Source organism: Bison bison, unplaced genomic scaffold (genome assembly GCF_000754665.1).
Source record: "Bison bison bison isolate TAMUID 2011002044 unplaced genomic scaffold, Bison_UMD1.0 scf7180017864486, whole genome shotgun sequence".
NCBI classification, from domain to species: Eukaryota; Metazoa; Chordata; class Mammalia; order Artiodactyla; family Bovidae; genus Bison; species Bison bison.
The window spans coordinates 5,287,558-5,312,293 of NW_011495046.1; the positions used below are offsets into that span (position 1 = coordinate 5,287,558).

Here is a 24,736-nt window from a genome sequence, read left to right on the forward strand (position 1 = left end):
GAGTGAGGGCAGGGCAGCAGGCAGTGGCTGGAGCAAGAGATGTGTGCCTGAAACCTGAGGAGGAGAGGTCTGTTTGCAGGATTCTGCAGTTTCTAAAGTGCTCTTGTTTTGAAGATAATATAACTAATGCAGAAGGAAAAGATAAAAGAGATCTGTGTTTTTGGTGGAAAAATCTGAGGAGTGGCAGGAAGAACAAAATGAAAGAAAGATGAACTCAAATCTTAGAGCTCAATTAGATTATTAAAACAGTGAAGGCAGAAAAGCTCAAAGACCAAGTTGGGCTGAACAGTGTGTCTGTAGAAATCAAAATAAGCCTGGACTGAGATGATGTTGGGGTCCCAGGCTGAACTCCCAGACCCTGGTGATCAGATGTGGTGACGAATAGAGGGGAGGAGTCCAGAGAAGTGGATGGAGGAACCCGTGTGGGGTCAAACGAGCACTTTTGGGAGTGCTGGCACAGCAGGGACCCACAGACAGACCCGCGCTCCCTGAAGGAGGTGGGCTCTCCCTGCCTGTGGCTCCCTGGAGGCACACACGCGGTGACAGTCACGAGGCCTAACCTGGAAGTTTGAATGTTTGCAGGTTTCTACGTCATCTTGCTAACATGCTGCTGCTGCTGCTAAGTCGCTTCAGTCATGTCCGACTCTGTGCGACCCCATAGACAGCAGCCCACCAGGCTCTGCCGTCCCTGGGATTCTCCAGGCAAGAACACTGGAGTGGGTTGCCATTTCCTTCTCCAATGCATGAAAGTGAAAAGTGAAAGTGAAGTCGCTCAGTCGTGTCCGACTCTTAGCGACCCCATGGACTGCAGCCTACCAGGCTCCTCCACCCATGGGATTTTCCAGGCAAGAGTACTGGAGTGGGGTGCCACTGCCTTCTCCGTTGCTAACATGAGAGTAACACAAATAACTTTTCAGTCTTCAGGAGACCTACGAAGCCAAGAGACACGAGTTCTATGGTGAGCGCCAGAGGAAGGAAGAAGAGATGAAGCAGCTATTTGTGCAGCGCGTGAAGGAGAAAGAAGCCATCCTGAAAGAAGCTGAGAGAGAGGCAAGTGTGCTATTTGCTGTGATTTCTATTTGGGGTGTCCTATTAACCTGGGGGTCTATCTCAAGAATTAACAGGTGGTTTTGAAGACGAGCTGTTCTTTAAGAGTAGCTATTCTAACATGCAGTCTTTGGATGCAGAATTTTACCAAAAAAAAAAAATCACAGGCTGAAAACAAAAAATTTTGCCTTTGTGAACAAAGTGTCTTTGATTAGAAGTGGTGTATTGAGTGCTGGTAGAGGACTACATTACCAAGAAGGGTTTCAACTATCTTAACTAGGAGGCAGAGATGCTTTAGCTAAGGTTTGATAAGCCCTTTTGAGTTTTGAGAGTCACTCACACTGTTGTTTGCTGGAAGTGGGTGGCTCAGAGCTGTTGAGTGTGAAGTCAGGCTTCCTGGGGGAGGTGGGTGGTCCAGGTGGCCTTTGGGTGGCCTTGGCACAGAATTATCTGCAAAGAATTTTGTTTGGTTCTCTTTAGTTTTGTTTGCTTGTGGTTCTTCAAGGATAAATTTTACCTTTACTTGAGTTAAGGTATCTTCTGTAGACTTAACTGCAATGGCTGCATCTAAGTAAATGGATTCTAAGTTAAGCTGAGGATCAAAAAGGAAGAGCTGCAAAAAAAAATTTCTGAGAGAAGACAGGAATGTTAATACAAATGAACTTGCTAATATGAGAGTTCCTGAAGAGTTATTTGTTGTTCTTGTTCAGTCACTCAGTCATGTCCAACTCTTTGAGAGCCTATGGACTACAGCACAGCAGGCTTCCCTGTCCTTCACCATCTTCCAGAGCTTGCTCAAACTTCTGTTCATTGAGTCAGTGATGCCATCCAACAATCTCATACTGTCGTCCCCTTCTCCTCCTGCCTTCAGTCTTTCCCAGCATCAGGGTCTTCTCCAGTGAGTCAACTCTTCACATCAGGTGGCCAAAGTATTGGAGCTTCAGCATCAGTCCTTCCAATGAATACTCAGGATTGATTTCTTTTAGTATTGACTGGTTTTATCTCCTTGCAGTCCAAGGGACTCTCTAGAGTCTTCTGCAACACCACAGTTCAAAAGCATCAATCCTTCGGCCCTCAGCCTTCTTTATGGTCCAACTCTCATATCCATCCATGACTACTGGAAAAACCATAGCTCTGACCATACGGACCTTTGTTGGCAAAGTAATGTCTCTGCTTTTTAATATGCTATCTAGGTTGGTCATAGCTTTTCTTCCAAGAAACAAGCGTCTTTTCATTTCACGGCTGCAGTCATCATCTGCAATGATTTTGGAGCCAAAGAAAATGAGGTCTGTCTCTGTTTCCATTGTTTCCCCATCTATTTGCCACGAAGTGATGGAACTATATGCCATGATCTTAGTTTTCTGAAGTTTTAAGAAAACTTAAAAAAGTTTCAAACCAACTTTTTCACTCTCCTCTTTCATCAAGAGGCTCTTTAGTTTTTCACTTCCTGCCATAACGGTGGTATCATCTGCATATCTGAGGTTATTGATACTTCTCCCAGCAATCTTGATTCCAGCCTTGCTTCATCCAGCCCAGCATTTCACATGATGTACTCTGCACAGAAGTTAAATAAGCAGGGTGACAATATACAGCCTTGACGTACTCCTTTCCCAGTCTGAAACCAGTCTGTTGTTCCATGTCCTGTTCTAATTGTTGCTTCTTGACCTGCATACAGGTTTCTCGGGAGTCAGGCAAGGTAGTCTGCTATTCTCATCTCTTTAAGAATTTTCCAGTTTGTTGTGATCCACACAGTCAAAGGCTTTAGTGTAGTCAATGAAGCAGATGTTTTTCTGAAATTCTCTTGCTTTTTCTATAATCCACCAGATGTTGGCAATTTGATCTCTAGTTCCTCTGCCTTTTCTAAATCCAGCTTGAACATCTGAAAGTTCAAGGTTCACATACTGTTGAAGCCTGACTTGGAGAATTTTGAGCATTACCTTTGCTAGTGTGAAAGATGACTACAATTGTGCGGTAGTTTGAACATTCTTTGGCATTGCTTTTTTTTGGGCTTGGAATGAAAACTGACCTTTTCCAGTCCTGTGGTCACTGCTGAGTTTTCCAAATTTGCTGACATATTGAATGGAGCACTTAACAGCATTATCTTTTAGGATCTGAAATAGCTCAACTGGAATTCCATCACTTCCACTAGCTTTGTTCGTAGTGATGCTTCCTAAGGCCCACTTGACTTCACATTCCAGGATGTCTGGCTCTAGGCAAGTGATCACTCCATCCATCGTGGTTATCTGGGTCATAAGATCTTTTTTGTATAGTTCTTTTGTGTATTCTTGTCACCTCTTAGTATCTTCTGCTTCTATTAGGTTCATACCGTTTCTGTCCTTTATTGCGTGCATCTTTGCATGAAATGTTCCTTTGGTATCTCTAATTTTCTTGAAGAGATCTCTAGTTTTTCCCATTCTATTGTTTTCCTCTGTTTGTTTGCACTGTTCACTTAGGAAGACTTTCTTATCTCTCCTTGCTATTCTTTGGAACTCTGCATTCAGATGGGCAAAATGATTGTCTAAGGAGGTCTTACAAATAGCTGAGTAAAGAAGAAAAGCAAAAGGCAAAGGAGAAAAGGAAAGATATACCCATCTGAATGCAGAGTTATTTGTAATCAAATTATCCATGAGAACATGCATGCATGCTAAGTCATTTCAGTCATGATCAACTCTTTGCAACTCCATGGACTATTGCCCAACAGGCTCCTCTGTCCGTGGGATTCTCCAGGCAATACTGGAGTTGGCTGCCATGTCCTTCTCCAGGGGATCTTCCCGACCATCTCTTGCTTTTCCTGCACTGGCAGGCAGGTTATCGCTAATGCCACCTCGGAAGCTTAATTTAACTATACAAACCTATTATTTAAAATACTCTGATAGTACTTGCTATTTAAATAAACCCAATAGTAAGTGGTTTTATAAATTTAATAATGTACAAATATATCTTGTCTATAATTTGATCTTTATTTTCAAAAAGTTCAGACAATGGGAAAGTGAAAGTACAGGGTACCCATGTCCATCCCCACACCTAGATTTAGAATGGACATATCACCATCTTTAGAGTGTATGTTTTCCTGGCTGCCTGAAGGCTGGTGTAAACATCAAAGGCATGTCATGCATTCCTGAAGCTCAGGTGCCTTCTCCTCCATAACCATGGTACCAGTATTACACCTAAGAACAGTAATAGCAATGCCACAATCTAACCTGATCATCAGTTCATAATCAAATTTCTCCAGTCATCCCAAGATTATCTTTTGTTATTCCTTTCTATTTGGTGATTTTTTGTTTTTGAGCCAGAATTCAATCTTAGGTCTAATATTGCATTTAGTGTTCTGTTTTGTGTCGTCTCTTATTCGAGAACAGTGCCTAGCTTGAAGTTATTTTGAAATACAAACATTGAGGAAGACTGTGATGAGTAGGAAACTGTGCTGGCTTTTCTTCTGATTAGCATACACTTCTCTTGTAAGAGTTTCTCTCTCATATATCATGGTTCTCAGTTTCTCCAAGGAGAAGATGTAGAAGTGGTTTACAGTTGAATTTTAATTTTTAAAAACCCCCATAAGAATATTTGGGCTTCCCTGGTGGCTCAGATGGTAAAGAATCTGCCTACAATACAGGAGACTTGGGTTCAATCCGTGGGTTGGGAAGATCCCCTGGAGGAGGGCATGGCAACCCACTCCAGTATTTATGCCTGGAGAATCCCCATGGACAGAGTACCCTGCCAGGCTACAGTCCTTGGGGTCGCAGAGTCAGATACAGCTGAGAGACTTTCACTTCACTAATTTCTTCAAAACATCTGTTAATTATTCAATAATTATCCATGAGTTACACATAATAAAGGGCTTCCCTGGTGGGTCAGATGGTAAAGAATCTGCCTGCCAATGCAGGAGACACTGATTCTATCCCTGGGTGGGGAATATTCCCTGGAGGAGGCCATGGCAACCCACTCCAGTATTCTTACCTAGAATCCCCATGGACAGAGGAGCCTGGCGGGCTACAGTTCATGGGGTCACAAAGATTTGGACATGACTGAGCAACTAAGCACAATTTTGCTCAAATGTGTATTACTTAAAAGTAAATTGAAAATTCAGGGTGACCAAATGGTTGAAAGAAAAAGAAGTATTATTTGTCACTAGGTGCTTTGTAGATTTTTTTTTAATGATTCAAACACTGTATTGTATTAATGATGAAGTTATGAGTTTAAAGTTGTCACAAGAGTGACAACTTATAATTATGTAAGCTTACAAATAGTAGATTAGGGACCTGTTTTATTCATATTACAATAATATTAATAAGTTCCCTCATGACCAGTTTCATCCTGCAAAGCTCGTAGGTTATCATCTATACTTTATAGAGTCAGGTCTGGTGAAGAAGGGCGTCTGGGGTCATCAGCGGTTATGTGAGTGATGATTCACTCAAGAACCATCAGGTGAGCTTCCCTGGTGGCTCAGGGACAAAGAATCTATCTGCCAATGCAGGAAACATGGGTTCCAATCCTGATCCAGGAAGCTTCCACGTGCCGAGGAACAACTAAGCCCTTGTGCCACAACTTTTGAGCCTCTTCTCTAGAGCCCATGCTCTGCAACAAGAGAAGTCACTGCAGTGAGAAGTCCTCACAGTGTAACTAGAAAGCAGACCCCGCTCGCAACTAGAGAAAAGCTCATGCAGCAAGAAAGACCCAGCACAGCCAAAAATAAATAAAAATTTTAAAAAAGGACCATCAATTGAAGTTCAGATGAAGGAGGACCATATAATTTATCCTCAGTGTTCGTGCAGTTTTGCAGAGAAAGGTGGCTTTTTAGTAATGACATTGAACAACAGATGTAAACCAGGTATCTACGGGGTAAACTGGGACATTCAAAGCTAGCTCATCAGTAAGACACTGGCAGGTAACCCACAGGATTATCTAAGTCTGAATTAGCTGACCCTGTTATTAAAATACCCTTGCCAATATGGTTATAAACAAATACCTCCTAATTCACCTTATGTATACATTAGGAGGAGAAGGCAATGGCACCCCACTCCAGTACTCTTGCCTGGAAAATCCCATGGATGGAGGAGCCTGGTAGGCTCCATGGGGTCGCTAAGAGTCGGACATGACTGAGTGACTTCACTTTCACTTTTCACTTTCATGCATTGGAGAAGGAAATGGCAACCCACTCCAGTGTTCTTGCCTGGAGAGTCCCAGGGACGGGGGAGCCTGATGCGCTGCTGTCTATGGGGTCACACAGAGTCGGACACGACTGAAGCGACTTAGCAGTAGCAGCAGCATACATTAGGATGATTTTCATGTGGAGTATAGACTTAGCTGAAGATGCGGTGAACATTGGATAGGTAGAGCAGGGGATACACAGGACAGATGTCATGTCAAGACACTGTTTAAATGTTACCTTTTCTACATCTCTATCCACATCATTCTAGACATATAGCCCTTCTTACACCACAAGAAAAAGTACAGTATATATTTATCCTCCAAGTGAAGTATATAACCATCATTCAAATGCTGCTGCTGCTGCTGCTGCTGAGTTGCTTCAGTCGTATCTGACTGTGTACGACTCCATAAACGGCAGCCCACCCGGCTCCCCCGTCCCTGGGATTCTCCAGGCAAGAATACTGGAGTGGGTTGCCATTTCCTTCTCCAATGCATGAAAGTGAAAAGTGAAAGTGAAGTCACTCAGTTGTGTCTGACTCTTCGAGACCCCATGGACTGCAGCCTACCAGGCTCCTCCGTCCATGGGGTTTTCCAGGCAAGAAGAGTACTGGAGTGGGTTGCCATTGCCTTCTCCCATTCAAATGCTAGTACTTCCCAATTTTATATGTTAAGTAGGCTTCCCTGGTGGCTCAGACAGCAAAGAATTCACCTGCAATACAGGAGACCTGGGTTTGATTCCTGGGTTGGGAAGATCCCCTGGAGAAGGGAATGGCAACCCACTCCAGCCATGGACAGAGGAGCCTGGCAGGCTATAATCCATGGGGTTGCAAAGAGTTGGACACAACTGAGTGACTAACACACACAAACACAGAGAATAATCTTTCCTGGTTGGGCAGTTGGCTCAGCCATCATGCCCCCACCACACAGAGCCTCACTGGAAACTGTCTTCTAACTGTAAACACCCAGTTATCTATTGGGGCTTCCCTGGTGGCTCAGACGGTAAAAAATCCACTTGCAATGTTCGTGACCCAGGTTCGATCCCTGGGTCAGGAAGATCCCCTGGAGAAGGAAATGACAACCCACTTCAGTATTCTCGCCTAGAGAATCCCATGGACAGAGGACCCTGGTGGCCTACAGTCCACGGGGTCGCAAAGAGTCGTACACGACTGAGCGATTTCACTTTTCACTTAGCAACTAACACACACACATGTCTATTTCTTAATTGTTCACTTAATATTTATGCCTCTCCTGTTTCCACAATTACTGTAGATACTTTGAAGTAAACAAGTACAGCTGCACTAAAACCCAGACCTGGAGAGTCCAGAGTGAGTATATGCAGTATATATACAAGGTGTGGCTGAGCCACGGTCCTGGGTGCTTCTGAGAGACACTTCTGGGACCCCAGCAAAGTATAGAACTCAGGTCAAAGACACTGGCTAGTCTGGCAAGAAAGGAATGTTGTTTCTGGTATTCACTTTTAAAAATAGATACTTTAAAAAGGTCACTGCACAGCAGAATGTACGATGTCCTCAGAAGCTCCTTTGTACAAGAGACAGCAGTGTACCATGTGGCCACAGACGCTTCAGAACATCATTGAGTAGTTTCAACAGCACAGAAGGTCTCCTGCTTTTAACTTTTCAAGTATTTGAAAATGTGTCTGAATTAAAGGCCTTGTAGTGAAAAGTGGTACCACAAGTCATTGCTTCATATATGTGGAGTGGACTGTCACTGCCAAAAGCTGTGAACTCCATGTAATGTAAATAATAGTCAGATTCTGCCTACCCCCTTTTCTAGGCCATTTTTGTCTTTACAGTTTTCCTGGAATTTCTCGTCAACCTCATGAATGACATGTGAAGTACTCTACAGCTTTCAGAATATTTAAAGTATGTACCCTCCATTTAAGGAATCAGAGATTGGATTCTACTCACATAATATATAATAAACCTGCCCTGTAGCCTCCCTTTCCAAGCATTACCCTCCCTTCTGCTCTTCTTCCCAATTCATGAGGGTGCACACATGCTCAGAGAGCTGCCACTCCACCAACTCTTTATAACTTTTTAAATTAATTTAATTGAAGGATAATTACTTTACAATATTGTGGTGGTTTTTGCCATACATTGACATGAATCAGCCATGGGTGCCCATGTGTCCCCCCGTCCTGAACCCCCCTCCTTCCCCACCCTATCCCTCTGGGTTGTCCCAGAGCACCAGCTTTGAATGCCCTGCTTCATGCACTGAATTTGCACTGGTCGTCTATTTTACATATTTACATGTTTCAATGCTATTCTCTCAAATCATCCCACTCTTGCTTTCTCCCACATAGTCCAAAAATCTGTTCTTTACATCTTTGACTCTTGCTGCCTTGCATATAGGATCATTGTTACCTTCTAAATTCCATATATGTTAATATACAGTATCTGTTTCTCTTTCTTACTTACTTCACTCTATATAATAGGCTCCAGTTTCATCCACCTCATTAGAACTGACTCAAATGCATTCTTTTTTATAGCTGAGTAATATTCCATTGTGTATATGTACCACAACTTCATTATCCATTCATCTGCCGATGGACACCTAGGTTGCTTCCATGTCCTAGCTATATGTAATATATATATATATAAAGGCACATGCAGATGCTAAGGTGCTGATCTCTCTGAAAGTGACAGTCTCAGGAATACAAGAGTCTTTGGGCCTCACCTCACCTGTTCAACACTATTCTGTCTCTGTCTAAACTCTTCTGTGAGGTTTGCTGGCTCAGTAGATAGCTGCTTTGTATCCAGAACATCGAATTTTATTAGGAAGCAGCGTAGCTCTCTGCTGTCTCTGCCCTCAGCCTCTAGTTTTTAGCAAAGTATTTCCTCAATGATCATATGCCATCTTTTCTATAAACCAAGTCCTACTTTTTGTATACACATTAGGTTGCTGCCCAGAACTAAAAATAATAATAGAAAATGAAACCAGACCCAGGAATCCCCCCAAAAAAGTGACTTTTTGATGCAGATTCTAGATGCTGTGCTTGTATTCTTGGCACACAGCTGATTCATAAGGAACCTGCTAAAGTCCCTAGATTTTTTTTTTCAGATAAACAACAATTAAACCAGGGAAATCTGAAATCTCTAAACTTTGGCAAAACTCATTTTAATGACTGCATCGAGTATATTTAGCATAAATGAATTTTAAAGTGTTATTTCTCTTAGAGACAAAGTTTTTTTTCCCTCAATTATGGTGTAGATCCTACTACAGTGAGGGCAGCTAACCCTTAAACCACTGGGGAGTGAGCTGCGTAAGCCCATTTATAGGTGGGTGTTTTCACTTACTAAGTCCACAAGACTGCGCCATCCACACTCAGCTGAATCAGATACAGAGCTGACTGTGACACACATCTTCAACAGTGTTTGATTTAATTTTCAAGAAGGTGAATGACTGTGGAAAAACACTACAGATTTGTAAGGTTCTTGATTTAAACTGACACTGCTTTCCACACAGGTTCACCAGTGTAACCAACAGCTATTTCACTAGTACATGGTAAATTTATTTGGAAAAGATGGACTTTTCCCCCTATTTCTGAAAACTCGGTTCTCTAATTTATGTCCCACACTTTTATTAATAACAGTTTTAGAAACTTTATTTGAAGAGGCTTTTTGGTGAAAATGTGTAGAGCAACTAAAGAGAAACTCTAAGAAGAGGTCAAATGTTTAAAAAACTGAGGTTTGTGAGGCTGTTTTTGTTTTGCTTGTGCGTTTTTGCATGGGAGCTCATGTCAGCTACTGTTAAAGCAGTTCCATGTGTGAACATCTGCCTGGTTGCTGTGCAGGCAGCCTGAGCAGGGCTGCAGCGCCAAGAGGCGCAGGTGTGTGCTGCCACACAGCATCCTCAGCAGGAATCTCACTTGGCTTCACAGCTCCAGGCCAAGTTTGAACACCTTAAACGAGTCCACCAAGAGGAGAAGCTGAGGCTGGAAGAGAAGAGAAGACTTCTGGAAGAAGAAATCATGGCTTTCTCCAAGAAGAAAGCTACTTCTGAGATATACCAGAACCAGACCTTTATGACCCCAGGCAGCAACCTGAGGAAGGACAAGGACCGCAAGAAGTAAGCCCTTCCCCTGGTCTGACCCCTCCAGCCTCAGTGCCCCCTCTTCATGGCTCTTTGCCCTGTCTCCTTATTCCCCTCTGTCTCCTGCACTGAAACAAAAAGCTCCTTGAGAGCAGAGCCCTGGTCCCTCCTGGTGTGCGGATTCCCCAGCAGATAGAAGGGCACCTGCCACGTGTCTAGTGCTCTGTACACATCTGAGTGAATGTTTGCATGAATGTGTGAGTGAACACAACACAAATTTGCCAAAACGTGTGAGGGTCTGTGACCTGAGGGCACTGTCCACTCCCGGACATGTCTAGTAACCACTGACCTGTCAGTTCTGTCGACTTTCATGCCTGACAGAAGCTATATACTTTCCTGGGGAAATTAGAGACATAAGAAAATACTTGATAAAAAATTAATTCTTAGGTTTACTTCTTTTAAACAAATTCTGCTAATGATTTTGTGAGAATTTTTATTTTAATAAGGGAACCAGGCTATCGATTGGAACTCCTGTGCTTTGATGTCAGAGCTTGTGAAACGATTGGTGGACGTAAAGATGCAGAGGAAGGTAGAGAGGGACCCCGTGCGCCAGGGCGGCCTTGATAACAGGTGGAAGATGGCGCCAAGGCTTGTAGATCTGGGGTATGTGTTAAAATCAGTGTAACCAAAGTCTTAGAAAATAAGGTGGTTTTCCCTCCTTTGTATTTTTTTACCGTATTTCTCCCCCTTGAATGTCCTCCTCACTTTGCCTATTTGCACGCTCTGCTGAGCATCCAGCCCGCCTTGTGGCAGCTCAGATTCTCCTGGGCCTCACAAGGCAGTCCTCGGGTTTCTTTTATCACCACATTGTATTTCAAACCGGTATTGTCAGAATTCTTTATAAGTCACCTTCAAAAAGTTAGGAAAATATAACATTGCCTGTGATAGCTTTCCATTTTTGAACTATGGAGAGTTAAATCCATTTAATTGGCCTGTGGATGTTAGGTTTGTGGGAAGAAGGAATTCTCATGTATAATCTTTTAACATAAGCTCTTCCAGGGAGTGGATCTGTTTTGTTGGCTGATGTATCCACCCTCAGTTCCTAGAACAGTGCCTGATACAAAAAAGGCATGCAGTTATTTGTGAAAAAAAAAATGAATACACTGAATTTAAAAAAATAAACCACCCCATTATCTGTGGGGGACTGATTCCAGGAAGACACCAAAATCCACTGCTGCTCAAGTCCCTCATATCAAATGCATAGTTTTTGCACAGAACCTATGCACATCCTGTACGTATTAAATCATTTCCAGGTTTTTCCTAACACCTAATACAATGCAAATAGAATATAAGTGCTAGGTAGACACTCGCCAGCAAGTGGCACATTCAGGTTTGGTTTTTTGGAACTTTCTGGAATTTTTTTCCCAAATACTTTCGATCCTCAGTCAGTTGAATCCTCAGATGTGGAACCCCCAGATCCAGAGGGCCAACTGTTTACATATAATTTATGACTTCTTTTCAATGTGTCTTGAATTATAAAACTAAGGGGCCGTTCACCTTCTCATCATCTCGACTTAGTCCGGTTTTACTAGACTAGTCTAGTCTAGTCTTACTAGACTTGGACTCCCCCATTTCATTCCATACTTGAAAAATAAGGTATGGGCTGCTGTTCGCAAAATCAGGGCCAAGCCCACAGTTTACGAGCTCAGAAAAATTTACCCTCAAGAAATGTTGGTGTTTGTTTTTTCTTTTCCAGAGTCCCACAGCTAGATGTCCTATCATATACTAGACGTGTACCTGTAAAAACTTTGTAAAAGAAGTGATTTTTATTTCCCATATGGTTTTCTATTGTACCAAACAAAAGGTTTTTTTTCTCTTTCCAGCTCCAATTTTATGTAAAACAAAGGTTCCAGATCACAGAAGGTCATCACAAGCAAAAGCTATTAAAATGTTAGAATTACGCTTTGATTTTCTTGCTGTTTTTATTTGATGTATCACTTATGCTGTACTACTTATTCTTTATCTGGCAAATGGCCACAGTTACTGCCATTTATGGGAAAATACTTTTAAGTATGAGGTCAATATATAAGCCAGACTGGATGGTATTACTTATTCACTGTTAGTAGTTTAAGATAAGTTTGTGATGAATTGAGATAATTTCCCCTGCTGCCCACTGCCTGTCACTATACTGTGACAAGAGTGTCTGTTGGTGGCTTTGAAAATACAGGACTCATATATATTAGGCTCTGATTGCATATATATTCCAAGATGAATCTTTTGTGTACATACCAAAGGTATGTAAAGGTAAACTTTGGGGAATATGTTTTAAAATGTATTATGTACCTGAAACTCCAGCAGCTCAAAACTTTTAAAGTTTTGATATAATTATCCAGTTGGAAACATGATCCTAAGCTTTTGTATCAGATTACATAATATGTGCTTCAGCATTGTGGTCCATGTGTTGTTGTGATATGTTTAAGAGCAGAAACACTCAGGTAAATAAGCCCTTTTCTAGTGCTAAGTAACTTTAGAACTGGGTGTCTTCACACTGTGTGCATTAGTCTGTATTACATAATTGTTTAAAACTGTCTTCTAGGGTAAATAAAGTTATATCATCTTACTAAAAATAGTTCTTAAGAAAATAAGCTATGAACATCTGAATATTAAAGATAAAAATTTAGGTAATTCATATTGTAAAGCATATTTGAATTCAGTGCCTTAGCATTTGCAGAACAATTTAATGGTTTCTAACTTTTTCTTAACATTCATTAAGTTTTCACTTTTTGTACCTGAATATTCTAAATGAAACTGATATTTACTCTTGACAAATAAAATGTATCTACATATTTACTAAACTGTGTTTAAATCACCTTAACTTTTCTTTTTGCATATTGATCTTAAACACTTTATCAGAACTAGTTAATTATATGTTTGAGTTATTTTAAAACAGGGGTGGATGATCAGTACTTCTCAGACAACAGAGTGTTTTACATGGCACACGTCAGATTCTGAGCAGTGTATTTTTCACGAATTTCTGTTTAAGTCGCAAAAGAAACCTTTCCTTTTGTAGCACAGCTTATCCGGACCAACACTTTAAATTCCATTTTTTAATCTAAAGTTCACAAATGTCTCTTAGCCCTTTAGAACTTTAGTAACATAAGTTATAAGTATCACAGAAAAAGCTCTGCACTTTTTTCTCAGGATCAGTAATGCCCAGCCTCTGGAAGGTGGGAGCAGGAGAGCCGGTGAGTCCTCGCAGGCAGGTAGCCTGGCCTCCCGAGCCCGGCCAGTGCTGCAGCGCTGAGCCTTAGCCCAGGAGCGACGCGGCAAGCTCAGTGACCTGACGCGAGTGGGGGTTGTTCGTAGCCTATTATATCAAACTGTGTATAAACAGCTATCCTGAACCATAATAAAGTTACTTTTAAGTGCCAGAGTGGTTGTTGGCATCTTACAAAAAGTTATTCAAGTTCCTAGTTGAAAAGATCATGGACACCTACCTCAGACCCTGGGCTGAACAGAAGGGCTGGCGCCTGTGCTGCGGGTGACACTGCTGTGAAGGAGGCTCACCACATGTGCATGCCCACAGTGCGAGTCCTGAACTTGCTTCATGTATCTGCAACTCCATGTAAGATTCTACTTTAGAAGAGCTGCATGGCAAAGAAAAAATATTGTTTAAACAACTACAGTACAGGCAGACCTCAGAGACAGTGCAGGCTCAGATCCAGACCACCTATCCAATATAGTGAGTATTAAAATAAAGTAAGTCACATGAACTGTTTTTGGAGTGCATACAAAAGCCATGTTTACACTGTGCAGTATTCTTGTGAAGTGTGCAGTAGCTTATATCTAAGAAAACCAATACACATACCTTAGTTAATACTCAGTTGCTAAAAAATGCTAACCATCCCGAGCCCTCAGCAAGTTGTGGTAGTAACATTAAGATCTCTGATTACAGATCATCATAACAAATATAATAAGTTTGAAACACTATGAGAATTATCAAAATGTGACAGAGACAGAAAGTGAACAAATGCTGTGGGAAAATGGCACGGACACACCTGCTTGACGAAGGGCTGCCACATGCCTTCAGTGTGTAAAGAACACACACCTGCACAATACAGCGAGGTCTGCCTGGATGAAGCTCAGCTTCTCACAAAGCATATTAGTTCTCCAAGGTTACAGAGTAAGGTATTATCCACTGATGCTTGAAGCAATAAATTTCAGGGAATAAAATAAAGCCGCTGCTGCTGCTGCTAAGTCACTTCAGTCGTGTCCGACTCTGTGCGACCCCATAGACGGCAGCCCACCAGGCTCCCCCTGTCCCTGGAATTTGCCAGGCAAGAACACTGGAGTGGGTTGCCATTTCCTTCTCCAGTGCATGAAAGTGAAAAGTGAAAGTGAAGTTGCTCGGTCGTGTCCCACCCTCAGCGACCCTTTGGACTGCTAGACCTGTTTTATTATTTTTTTTATAAAGCATTTGAAACATAATTGTCTTTGACTGCCAACCACTAACCTTCGTACCAAGGACTGCATTTTTAAGTTCTTTCACACAGATTCTGATTCTAGGTTCCAAGCATCATGTGGAAGATTACTACCCCTATCTGGAAGATGAACTGTTTTAAGTCCTGTTTTCCTATTTGGACAGGAAATGGGGGCACAAACTGATGAGGCCCCTATGGAGCAGCCTCTCTCAGAAAGGCTCCTGCCCAGGGAGCACAGGAAAGCGCCGAGGTGACTGGCCTTGAAGGACTGAAGCAGCTTCAGATGTAGGAGGGGAAGAAGGTGACCTGGGTACAGGGAAGCCTGGGCACCCCGGGAAGCAGCTCGATGTGAACAGAGGATCGGGGAAACATGAGGGGCAGGATGTGAGTGAGGGTGGGGGTTTAGAAGGAGGCAGGGAACAGACAAGGAGTTCATAAACCTAACCCATTGAGCAGGAGGAGTCACGGAGAGGTCTGACTTGCGTAGTCAGATACTCATCCAGAGTAGAGGGAAAGGTGTGATAAGGGATGAGCCAGGCCATGGGCAAGAAAACTCAGACTGAAGCCCAGGCCAGTAGTTCCTACCACAGCATGCACAGGAGAATAATCAGGTAGTGTTTAAATAACACTGAGGCAGAAAGGAATATATAGTAAAAAAAAAAAATGGCATGGATCAACCTAAATGAATAATGGCTATGTAAAACCCTGAAAATGTCCTCTGGAGCTAGAAATACAGAGGGAACTAAAGTTCAAGACTTCAGTGGCATGCCAGTTGAGAGTGGGATGAATGGAGTAGGAGGGCCTTGTGTTAACTGGGAGCAGGTAGAGATCCCCGTGCACCGTAACTGAGAGGCAGGAAGAGCACGTAAGTGTGGTGACAAAGTGCCTTTCCAGCCAGCAAAAGGAAAACTAGCCTGATAAATGATAACCCAGAAGGAAACAAGGAAATAAAACAGATATGACAGTCAAAAAGCATTTAGTAATATGGTAGATTTAGGCCCAAACCAGTAATCACAGTAAATTTTTTTTTAGGCAAAAGTTTTTTAAAATCAGCTATGTCACTTTACAAGAAAGGATTAAAGTTTTCCATCCTGACAGGTAAAGGTACATCATGTGCATTCAACCAAAAGCTGCTGTGCAGCTGTGCTGTGCTGTTCTTAATTACTCAGTTGTGTCTGACTGTGACCCCATGGACTGTAGCCCGCTGGGCTCCTCTGGCCACGGGGATCCTCCAGGCAAGAATACTGCAGTGGGTTGCCAGGCCCTCCTCGCTATTCAGCTATATTCTCTATAGAAGGCATCACTTCTGTAGGATGAAGACAGCCTTGCTGGGGGGCAACCTGGCCTCAGGAGCAGGAAGAAACCAACAGCTGGTGCAGGTGCCTCAGGTCTACAGTGTGTGGGGATGATGTGGCTACAGAAGTCTGTAAAACTCATGCAACCTAACACCTTAACAATGAAGCCTAATAACATTCTGAGAAAGGACAGAATAATCTAATCTCGTATATGAGCAAAGATGCAAAAATCCTGAACAGGTTACTAACAAACTAAATCCAGAAAAATGTATTTAAAAAGACAGTTCCCAATATCCAGGAATGCAATGATGTTTTAACAGTAGGAAATTAACCAGTGTAACTCAAAGCATGAACATTAAAAATCATATGGTCATCCCTGTAGAATCAGAAAATATTGATAAAATGTAGCATCTTCAATATTTTTTTAAAAGATAAGATTCTTAGAACACTGAATAGAAGGAAACTTCCTCAATTTGATAAAGGGTACCCACAAACAGCAACCCAGAGTAGGCATCACACTTTAAGGCTGGAAGAGTGGCAAGACCATCCCTTCTGTTAGACACATCACTGGAGCCAGCAGTCACCTCTGGAGGCAAAAAATTAAGATGATCTCAGTTCTCACAGGTGACACGGCTCTGTCTGCAGCGAGTCCACCTGAAGCAGTGGTCAGAGCACTGAGCACTGGGGTCAGGAGTCCACAGGGTCGTGGGCACAGATGCCCACCTGATGACTGAATGCAGCTGGCCACTGGGCAGGCTCAGTGCCTGACACTCTGTTCTCACTAAGCAGAGTCTCAGCTCTTGAAGCTGGGTCCTCAGCTCTGTCCCGCTTACTCTGTATGGCCTCGACAACTGCCCTTCATTAACTGGCTTGTGCTCAGGTTCTGCTGCCCCCAGGCCTGTCCAACTGTGGTTCAAAGTCAAGGTCCTCCACAAGGCCAACTTGATCCCGGGTGCCTGTACATGGCCTGTGCCTCTGTGAGGGAATCCCAAGCAGTCTGCTTTAATTCCTGCCTGTGGGGAAATTGTCACTTGTGTGGGCAGAGTCACCACAGGCTGGGGTCACCCACCACAGAGCTGCGTGGTCCCAGACCTTCAGTTCTCCTGCCCGGGCTCCCAGGGAAGAGCTGACCAAACAAGTAAACCACCCCAGGGCACCGCCCACTGCACGGCCCCTCATGGCTTTCTACAGCTGCTCCTTCTGGGGCCTCCCACTCCCAGTAGCTCTCGAGACTCTTGGGCTCCTCTTTGAACTTTGGGAAGCAAGCAGTCTGTGCTGCTGCCCCACCAGACGGATCAGCAAAGAGGGTGAGGTGAGGTCCAGGGAAGAGAGACCTGCGCTCATGGAGGTGGAACAGGAGTCAGAGTCTGGTCTGACCTGTCTCCTCCTGTGATGGTGGCCATGCTGGGCAAAGGAAACCTGGCACTTCTGAGTCTTTCCAAGTGAACAGTGAAGCTTTCTGTCCACAATACTTGTCTCTGAACGTCTTATGCATCAACACAGGCTGCTGCACAGAAAGAACGTCTCCAGGAAGCAGTGGGCTGAGGGTCACGTTCCTGGGCATCAGGAAATAGCTTATCAAGTCCCTCATGTCAGAGAACAGGAGCGGAAGGCAGGCAGCCTCTGAATCAAAGCCAGGGCCTGCCCCAGATTTCGTTTTCACTCCCCTTTCCCTATTTCCCTGCGGAATTGGTGACTACAGTGTTTAAGATGTTACTCCACACGGGAAAAATACTAGCTTTAAAAAGATGCTTGCAAAGAAGAAATACAGATGGTTAATAAACACATGAAAAGATGCTCAACATCATTCATTACAGAAATGCAAATCAAAACTACCACAAGGTATCATCTCATGCTGGTCAGAATGGCCACCATCAAAAAGTCTATAAACAATAAATGTGGGAGAGGGTGTGGAGAAAAGGGCACCTTCTTACACTGTTGGTTAGAATGCAAACTGGTACAGCCACTATGGATAACAGTGTGGAGATTCCTTAAAAAACTGGAAATGGAACTGCCATATGAGCCAGCAATCACACTGCTGGGCATACACATCAAGGAAACTAGAATTGAAAGAGACACATGTACCCCAATGTTCACTGCAGCACTATTTACAACATCTAGGACATGAAAGCAACCTAGACGTCCATCGGCAGACAAATGGATAAGGAAGCTGTGGTATATATACACAATGAAATATTACTCCACTATAAAAAAAGAATGCATTTGAGTCAGTTCTAATGAGGTGGATGAAACTGGAGCCTATTACATACAGCAAAAGTAAGTCAAATAGAAACATTAATACAATATATTAATGCATATATATGGAATTTAGAAAGATGGTAATGACGACACTATATGCAAGGCAGCAAAACAGACACAGATGTAAAGAATAGACTTTTAGACTATGTCAGAGAAGGCAAGGGAGGATGATTTGAGAGAATGGCACTGAAACATGTATATTACTGTATGTAAAATAGGTGACCAGTGCAAGTTCAATGCATGAAGGAGGGCACCCAAAGCTGGTGCTCTGGGACAACCCAGAGGGATGGAATGGGATGGGAAGGAAGGTGGGAGGGGGGTTCGGGATGGGGGGACACATGTGCACCCATGGCTGATTCATGTCAATGTATGGCAAAACCCACCACAATATTGTAAAGTAAAAAGCCTCCAATTAAAATAAATTAACTAATTAAAAAAAAAAAAGATGCCTGAAGAAGGAAACATCTTCGACACTCCAAGGAGTCTGAATGGTGGTGTTACCGAGTTCGCACTCATCCTGCTCTTAATACAACGGGTCAATAAATCAAGAGACGAGTTGTTGGGACAAGGAGTAGTGACTTTATCTGGAAAGCCAGCACACTGAGAAGACGGTGGGCTTGTGCCCCAAAGAACCATCTTGCCTGAGTTAGAATGCAGGCCCCTTTTATACCAAAGGGGAGGGAATAAAGTCAGACACTTCCAGATTCCCATCAGCCTCCAGAGGGAACATGTGAATTTCATCCTCCTATAGTCACTCACAGGTAGGCCTGGTCAGGAGGGTTCCTGGAAGGTATTTTAGCTTACTGCTCATTACCTGGGAGGTGGGGTTCCCAGAGATGGGCCATTATGTAGAATTTAGGGCTTACAGTGAACATCCCTTTAGTGACTAACATAGAATACAAGTTAATTCTATTAAGAGGTTTTTCCCTATTACTAGAGAAACTAGGTTAAGAATAAACAAAGATCTCATCAAGAACAATGCCAACCAACAGACAATACCTTTTCAAATGCTAAATGAAAAAAAGAACCTAGAATTCCATGCCAGTAGAAATACCTTTCAAAAATATAGGCAAAAGAGAGATATTAAGACAAGCAACAGCTGAAAAATTTCACCACTAACACACCTGGATGACATGAAATGTTAAAGGGGGTGATTCAGGCAGAGGGAAAATGACACCTAAAGGAAATTCAAATTTACACAAAGTAACTGGAAATGGTAAATACATAACTTAAAATCTTTTTTTCTAGTTTAAAAAGTGCTTTGAATCATACTACTATGTATAAAATAGATAACCAACAAAGACCTACCACAAAGCACAAGGAACTATACTCAATATTTTGTAATATAAAGAAAAAGAATCTGAAAAAACAGATATAATTGTATCTCTGAATCACTTTGCTGTACACCTAAAACACACACAATACTGTAAACCAACTATATACTTCAATATAAAAATATTTTAAACTGCTTTAAGATAATCAATTGTTTAAAGCAAAATCAAAACAGACTATGGGCTTTTGTAACACATACAGAAGGAAAACACGAAAACAGCAGCCTGGAGACTGAGGGCAGAATTGGCATATCTGAATAATAAAAATGCTCACAAAACAAGTGAAGAGGCATAATGTGTATCTTTAACACCAGAATGACTTATCAATGATAACTAAATATACATATTGTAAACCCAAAGCAATCACAAAATTTCAAAACAAAAGTATGCCTGGAGTCAAAAAGGAAATAAAATTCCTTTTTATTTTAGGAAAACAGAAAAATAACAAGTCCAAAGCAGAAAGAAGGAGAAAAAAGAAATAATGAATGGGTGAAAAACAATAGCAAGATTGTAGACTTAAATCTGATTACATTGTTGCGACCAGTCAGAACACTCCAATGTTAACAGGCAGAGACTGTCAGGTTGGATTTTAGAAGTAAAATACAGTTATACACTGTCTACTAAAACACTACTTTAAATATGAAGACAGAGTAAAAGGATGGAAAAATACATCTCCCGAAAACATGAATGAGACAAAAACTAAAACGGCAGCATAACCAAAGGGGTTAGTCGCTCAGTCGTGTCCAGCTCTTTGTAACCCCTGGACTGTAGCTCGCCAGGCTCCTCTGTCCATGGAATTCTCCAGGCAAGAATACTGCTGTAGGTTACCATTTCCTCCTCCAGGGAGCTTCCCATCCTGGAGATGGAATCCAGGTCTCCTGCATTGCAGCCAGATTCTTTATCCTCTGAGCCACCAGTGGGAGCATAACCAAGACAAAGTCAATTCAGAACAAGGACCTGCATAGGGATAGGGATAAAGGGGTCATTTCTGAATGATAATGGGGCCGATTTACCAGGAGAATCTATCGACCATGTGTCTTTGCACCTAATAACTAAGTAAAAGTACCTGAAGAAAAAACTGACAGAACTTGAGACCTGCAGATACCACAGAGGTTAAAAGAATAAGCCCACCCTGTGACAGGAAATGCCAACAAGGTTCTCTCAGTAATTGATACAACAAAAATCTACAAAGCTCAAGAAAACTTAAACAACGCTATCAATCAGTTTGATCTAATGGACATTTAGAGGTCACTCCAACCCCCAGGAGAGGACACACATTCTCTTCAAGGGCACACAGCACATTCACACAGAAGATTTTTTTACCATAAGATCAGCCTCAATGAATAAACATAAGAGGGCTGAAACTGTGTAAAGTATGTTCTCTGACCACAATGGAATTAAACTAGCTATCAGTAATGGAAAGAATACCCAGGAAAATACTAAATATTCAGAAATTAAATAATACACTTCAAAAAAACCTACAGCTCAAAAAGAGGCAAATTTACAAAATATTTTTAACTTAATAAACACAACACACACACCAGAAAATCATGCAATGAAGCTGAAGCATGTGACCCTGTTTGATGCAGGGTCTGTGAAAAGGTCAGTCAGTCACTGAGATGTGTCCAACTCTCTGCAACTCCATGGACTGCAGTACACCAGGCTTCCCTGTCCATCACCAACTCCCGGAGCTTGCTCAGACTCATGTCCATCAAGTCAGTGATGCCATTCAACCATCTCATCCTGTCATCCCCTTCTCCTCCTGCCTTCAATCTTTCCCAGCATCAGGGTCTTTATCAATGAGTCAGTTTTTCGCATCAGGTAGCCAAAGTATTGGAGTTTCAGCTTCAGCCATTAGTCCTTCCAATGAATATTCAGGACTGATTTCCTTGAGGATTGACTAGTTTGATCTCCTTGCAGTCTAAGGGATTCTCAAGATTCAAGAGTCTTCTCCAACACCACAATTCAAAAGCATCAATTCTTCCGCACTCAGCTTTCTTTATGGTCCAACTCTCACATCTATACATGACTACTGGAAAAACTACAGCTTTGACTAGACGGACCTTTGTTGGTAATGTCTCTATAAAGTGGTAAGTGAGGTAAATGAGGTCATATGGGTAGCCTGTAATCCAACAGGAAGAGATCGAGACACAGGCGCCCTGAGGGAGCCATGTGAAGACCCAAGGAGGGGACGGTAGTCCACACAACCGAGGAGACAGGCCTCAGGAGGAACCAGTCCTGCTGACACCTTGATATCAGACCTTCAGCCTCCAGAGTTGCAGGAAATTAAACTTCTGGTTTTTAGGCCCCATCTGTGGTTCTCTGTGATGGCAGCCCTCACTCACTAAAGGGCCCTTCTCCCAAGAATCATTCTGTGATGCCCATGTTCCAATGTCCTGTGTTTTGTCTGGTTTTCTAGCTATGTCAGATGGCAGGGTAAATCCAATTCTGTTTTTCCATTATGTCCATAAGCAAAAGTCAGAACTGGCTTTTGGTCACTCAGAAACATCTGCTCCATCTATGATCCATTCATAGAGCATCAGATTAGAAAGCAATCTGGTGAAGACTGGTGTCCTCCCAAAAATAAGTCCACAGGTTTACAAGGAAAAGGTTGACTACTATAATAAGAGCCTCCCTGTGACAATGGCTTAAATAGACAGTGTTTCCTTCTCTCTCCCGTGGGCAGGTTGTCCACCGAGGCTTTGACTGGTCAGAGCCCTCACCTCCTCCTCCTCTTCCTCCATCCTATACAGCTTGCTCCTGTCTTTGTGGCCAGGACTGAAGTCAATACATCCACACCCGAGCTCTCAGAAAGATGGGAAGAAGGAAGGCATCCCCACTCAGGATCAGGCCTGGCTGCAGGGCAGACTGGAAAATGCATTTAGGCACCATCCTGCCCTCAGAGGAGGAAGGTAAAGCCAGTGTCTATCAGGTGAGGCTTTCCTATCAAGAGATAGAGGAGAAGAAGCCGTCTCACTGAGACGCAGGAGTGAATTAACTTCCACAGAACCTGGTTTTCCTGCAGATCACGGCAGCTGTAGCTGGGCTTCCCTTGTAGCTCAGCTGGTAAAGAATCCGCCTGCAATGCGGAAGACCTCGGTTTGATCCCTGGATTGGGAAGATTCCCTGGAGAAGAGAAAGGCTACCCATTCCAGTATTCCGGCCTAGAGAATTCCAGGGACTGCATAGTCCATGGAGTCACAGAGTTGGACACAATTGAACAACTTTCACTTTCATGGCAGCTATGTGGCTTAGGAGGCAGGAGCCCCAAGACCATGAAGTGGCCGCTTAGGGACATCTCGTGACAGTGGTCCTTAGACTGAGTAAAAGGAGAAATGAGCAGATCGGAGACACTGGGCCCAAAACAAAATGTTGAAGCTTTCTGGGAGCATAGCCTCAGCTGAGTATGATGGACAGGACTGAGTGTGGTCACTGAAGGGTTTGACCAAGCTTTGTGATTTCAATTCTGGATATGCTTCTGGGTCTAAACATTCTGACAAGACCCTCAAGGAATTTATTAGAATAGCAGGCCCCAGCCCACCGATGGCTTGTTAGCTGTTACAGAAACAAAGTAGAAGCTCCTGTTTGTCTGGGAGACCCACAGAGGGCAGTGGATTGTGGGTCACACTACTGTTTCAAGAACAGCCCTGCTTTCATTTGGTTTGTGTGCTAGGTTTCCAGAGAAGATTTCATTTGAACAAAGAGTTCTGGGGATTTGAGGATATAAAGTTTAAAACAATTTTTACAATTTTACTTGGTTGATGCAACCTGACCTTTTCTATTAATAATTAATTCCAAAACCTGGAAATCACCTGGTCTGAAACTGAGGGAAGCCTGCCTGCCTTTCCAGTCCTGCCTAGCCAACCTGGGAGTCCTCTCCAACTCCTGATTCCTGAAGGCAGCTGTGTGGCCACTAACCCTTCCCCAGGCCCCACCGCTGCACCTGCCTTCAGCTAGACTTTCAGGGGTGGGGGGCCCTCTCTCTGAACTCACCTTGGCAGTTTGGGATTTACTTTTGTCATGTCCTCCTTATGGAGAACCCAGTCATGCTGGTTGGTCAAACACAATAAACCACACATTTCTGGAAATACGGTTCTACAATCACTTTAATTGTGCATGAAATCTCTTCCCTTGAGGAATGCATGTCGGTGATTCTGCCGTCTTGTTATATCTACCTGTGTGGCCAAGCTTTGAGCAATTGATAGATGTGATATTTAATACCTTAATGCCTTCACCTGAATTATAGAATACTCAACTGGGCAGAGCCCCGTGGTATGCCACTAGAGACCTCCCTGAGGACTGACAGTGATTTGACTGGGCCCCACAGAAGATTGTGAAGCATTTGATTAAAACTGTAGGTCCTGAGCTTCTCTGGGGGCTCAGTGGTAAAGAATCCGCCTGCCAATGCAGGAGACGCGGGCTCCATCTCTGCTCCATGAAGATCCGACAAGCCGAGAACAACTAAGCCCGTGTGCCACAACTACTGAGCCCACACGCGGCAACTACTGAAGCCCGCGTGCGCAGAGCCCATGCTCCGCAACGAGAGAAGCCACCACACCGCAACTAGAGAGCAGCCAGTCCCCGCTCCCGGCGACTAGAGAAAATCCATGCAAGCAACGAAGACCTATCACAGCCAAAAATAAATAAATTACTTAAGAAATAAATAAATAAAGTGTAGGTCCTTTGATGAGTTCGCTGAAAAAACATAAATCTGCAATGTGGCAGGCGAGCAGCTGCGAGGTCATTCCCAGTATGATTTACGTTTACTAGGGCTCTGACGCACATTTAAGATGCGTATTAAAGGGCTGACTTCAGAAGCACGAATTGGACGTGCCACAGTGTGGGTAGCTTGGTGGTGTTGCAGGGCCTGCCCCCTCTTCCCGTGATCAGTCAGCGTTCAGGCCACAGAGCCGCCCTACGATGCCCCGAGGGCGGCCGCCAAACACGATTCAGCCTGGAGGGTTGAAGGCCTCAGCGTCTGAAACCAGCGTCAGGACTGCGTCTGCGACCGTACACAGAGCGCACCCACACCCAGGCCCGGCCCTCAGGGCGGCCCAGCTCTGCTGTCCAGGGTCCACACGCCCGGCCAGGAGAGAAGGTCGGGCCGGTTTGGGGTGAGGAG

At 43.3% G+C, this 24,736-nt stretch overlaps 1 protein-coding gene across 6 annotated transcripts in view; it reads left to right on the plus strand.

Annotated features, from left to right (window-relative positions):
* Positions 1-13,673, plus strand: part of SEPT10 (septin 10) — a 50,231-nt gene extending 36,558 nt beyond the window's left edge. For 3 of the 6 annotated variants that reach the window (XM_010862975.1, XM_010862978.1, XM_010862977.1), the window contains 4 exons: positions 918-1,050; positions 10,097-10,284; positions 10,755-10,911; positions 12,132-13,098. In XM_010862975.1, the coding sequence (XP_010861277.1) occupies positions 918-1,050; positions 10,097-10,284; positions 10,755-10,872 (439 nt within the window). In that variant the 3' untranslated portion in view covers positions 10,873-10,911; positions 12,132-13,098. Of the gene's footprint in view, positions 1-917; positions 1,051-10,096; positions 10,285-10,754; positions 10,912-12,131; positions 13,099-13,449 lie in introns of those variants that run through there. The other 3 variants (XM_010862979.1, XM_010862980.1, XM_010862976.1) reach the window with 2 other exon arrangements.
* The last annotated feature ends 11,063 nt before the right edge of the window (positions 13,674-24,736 follow it).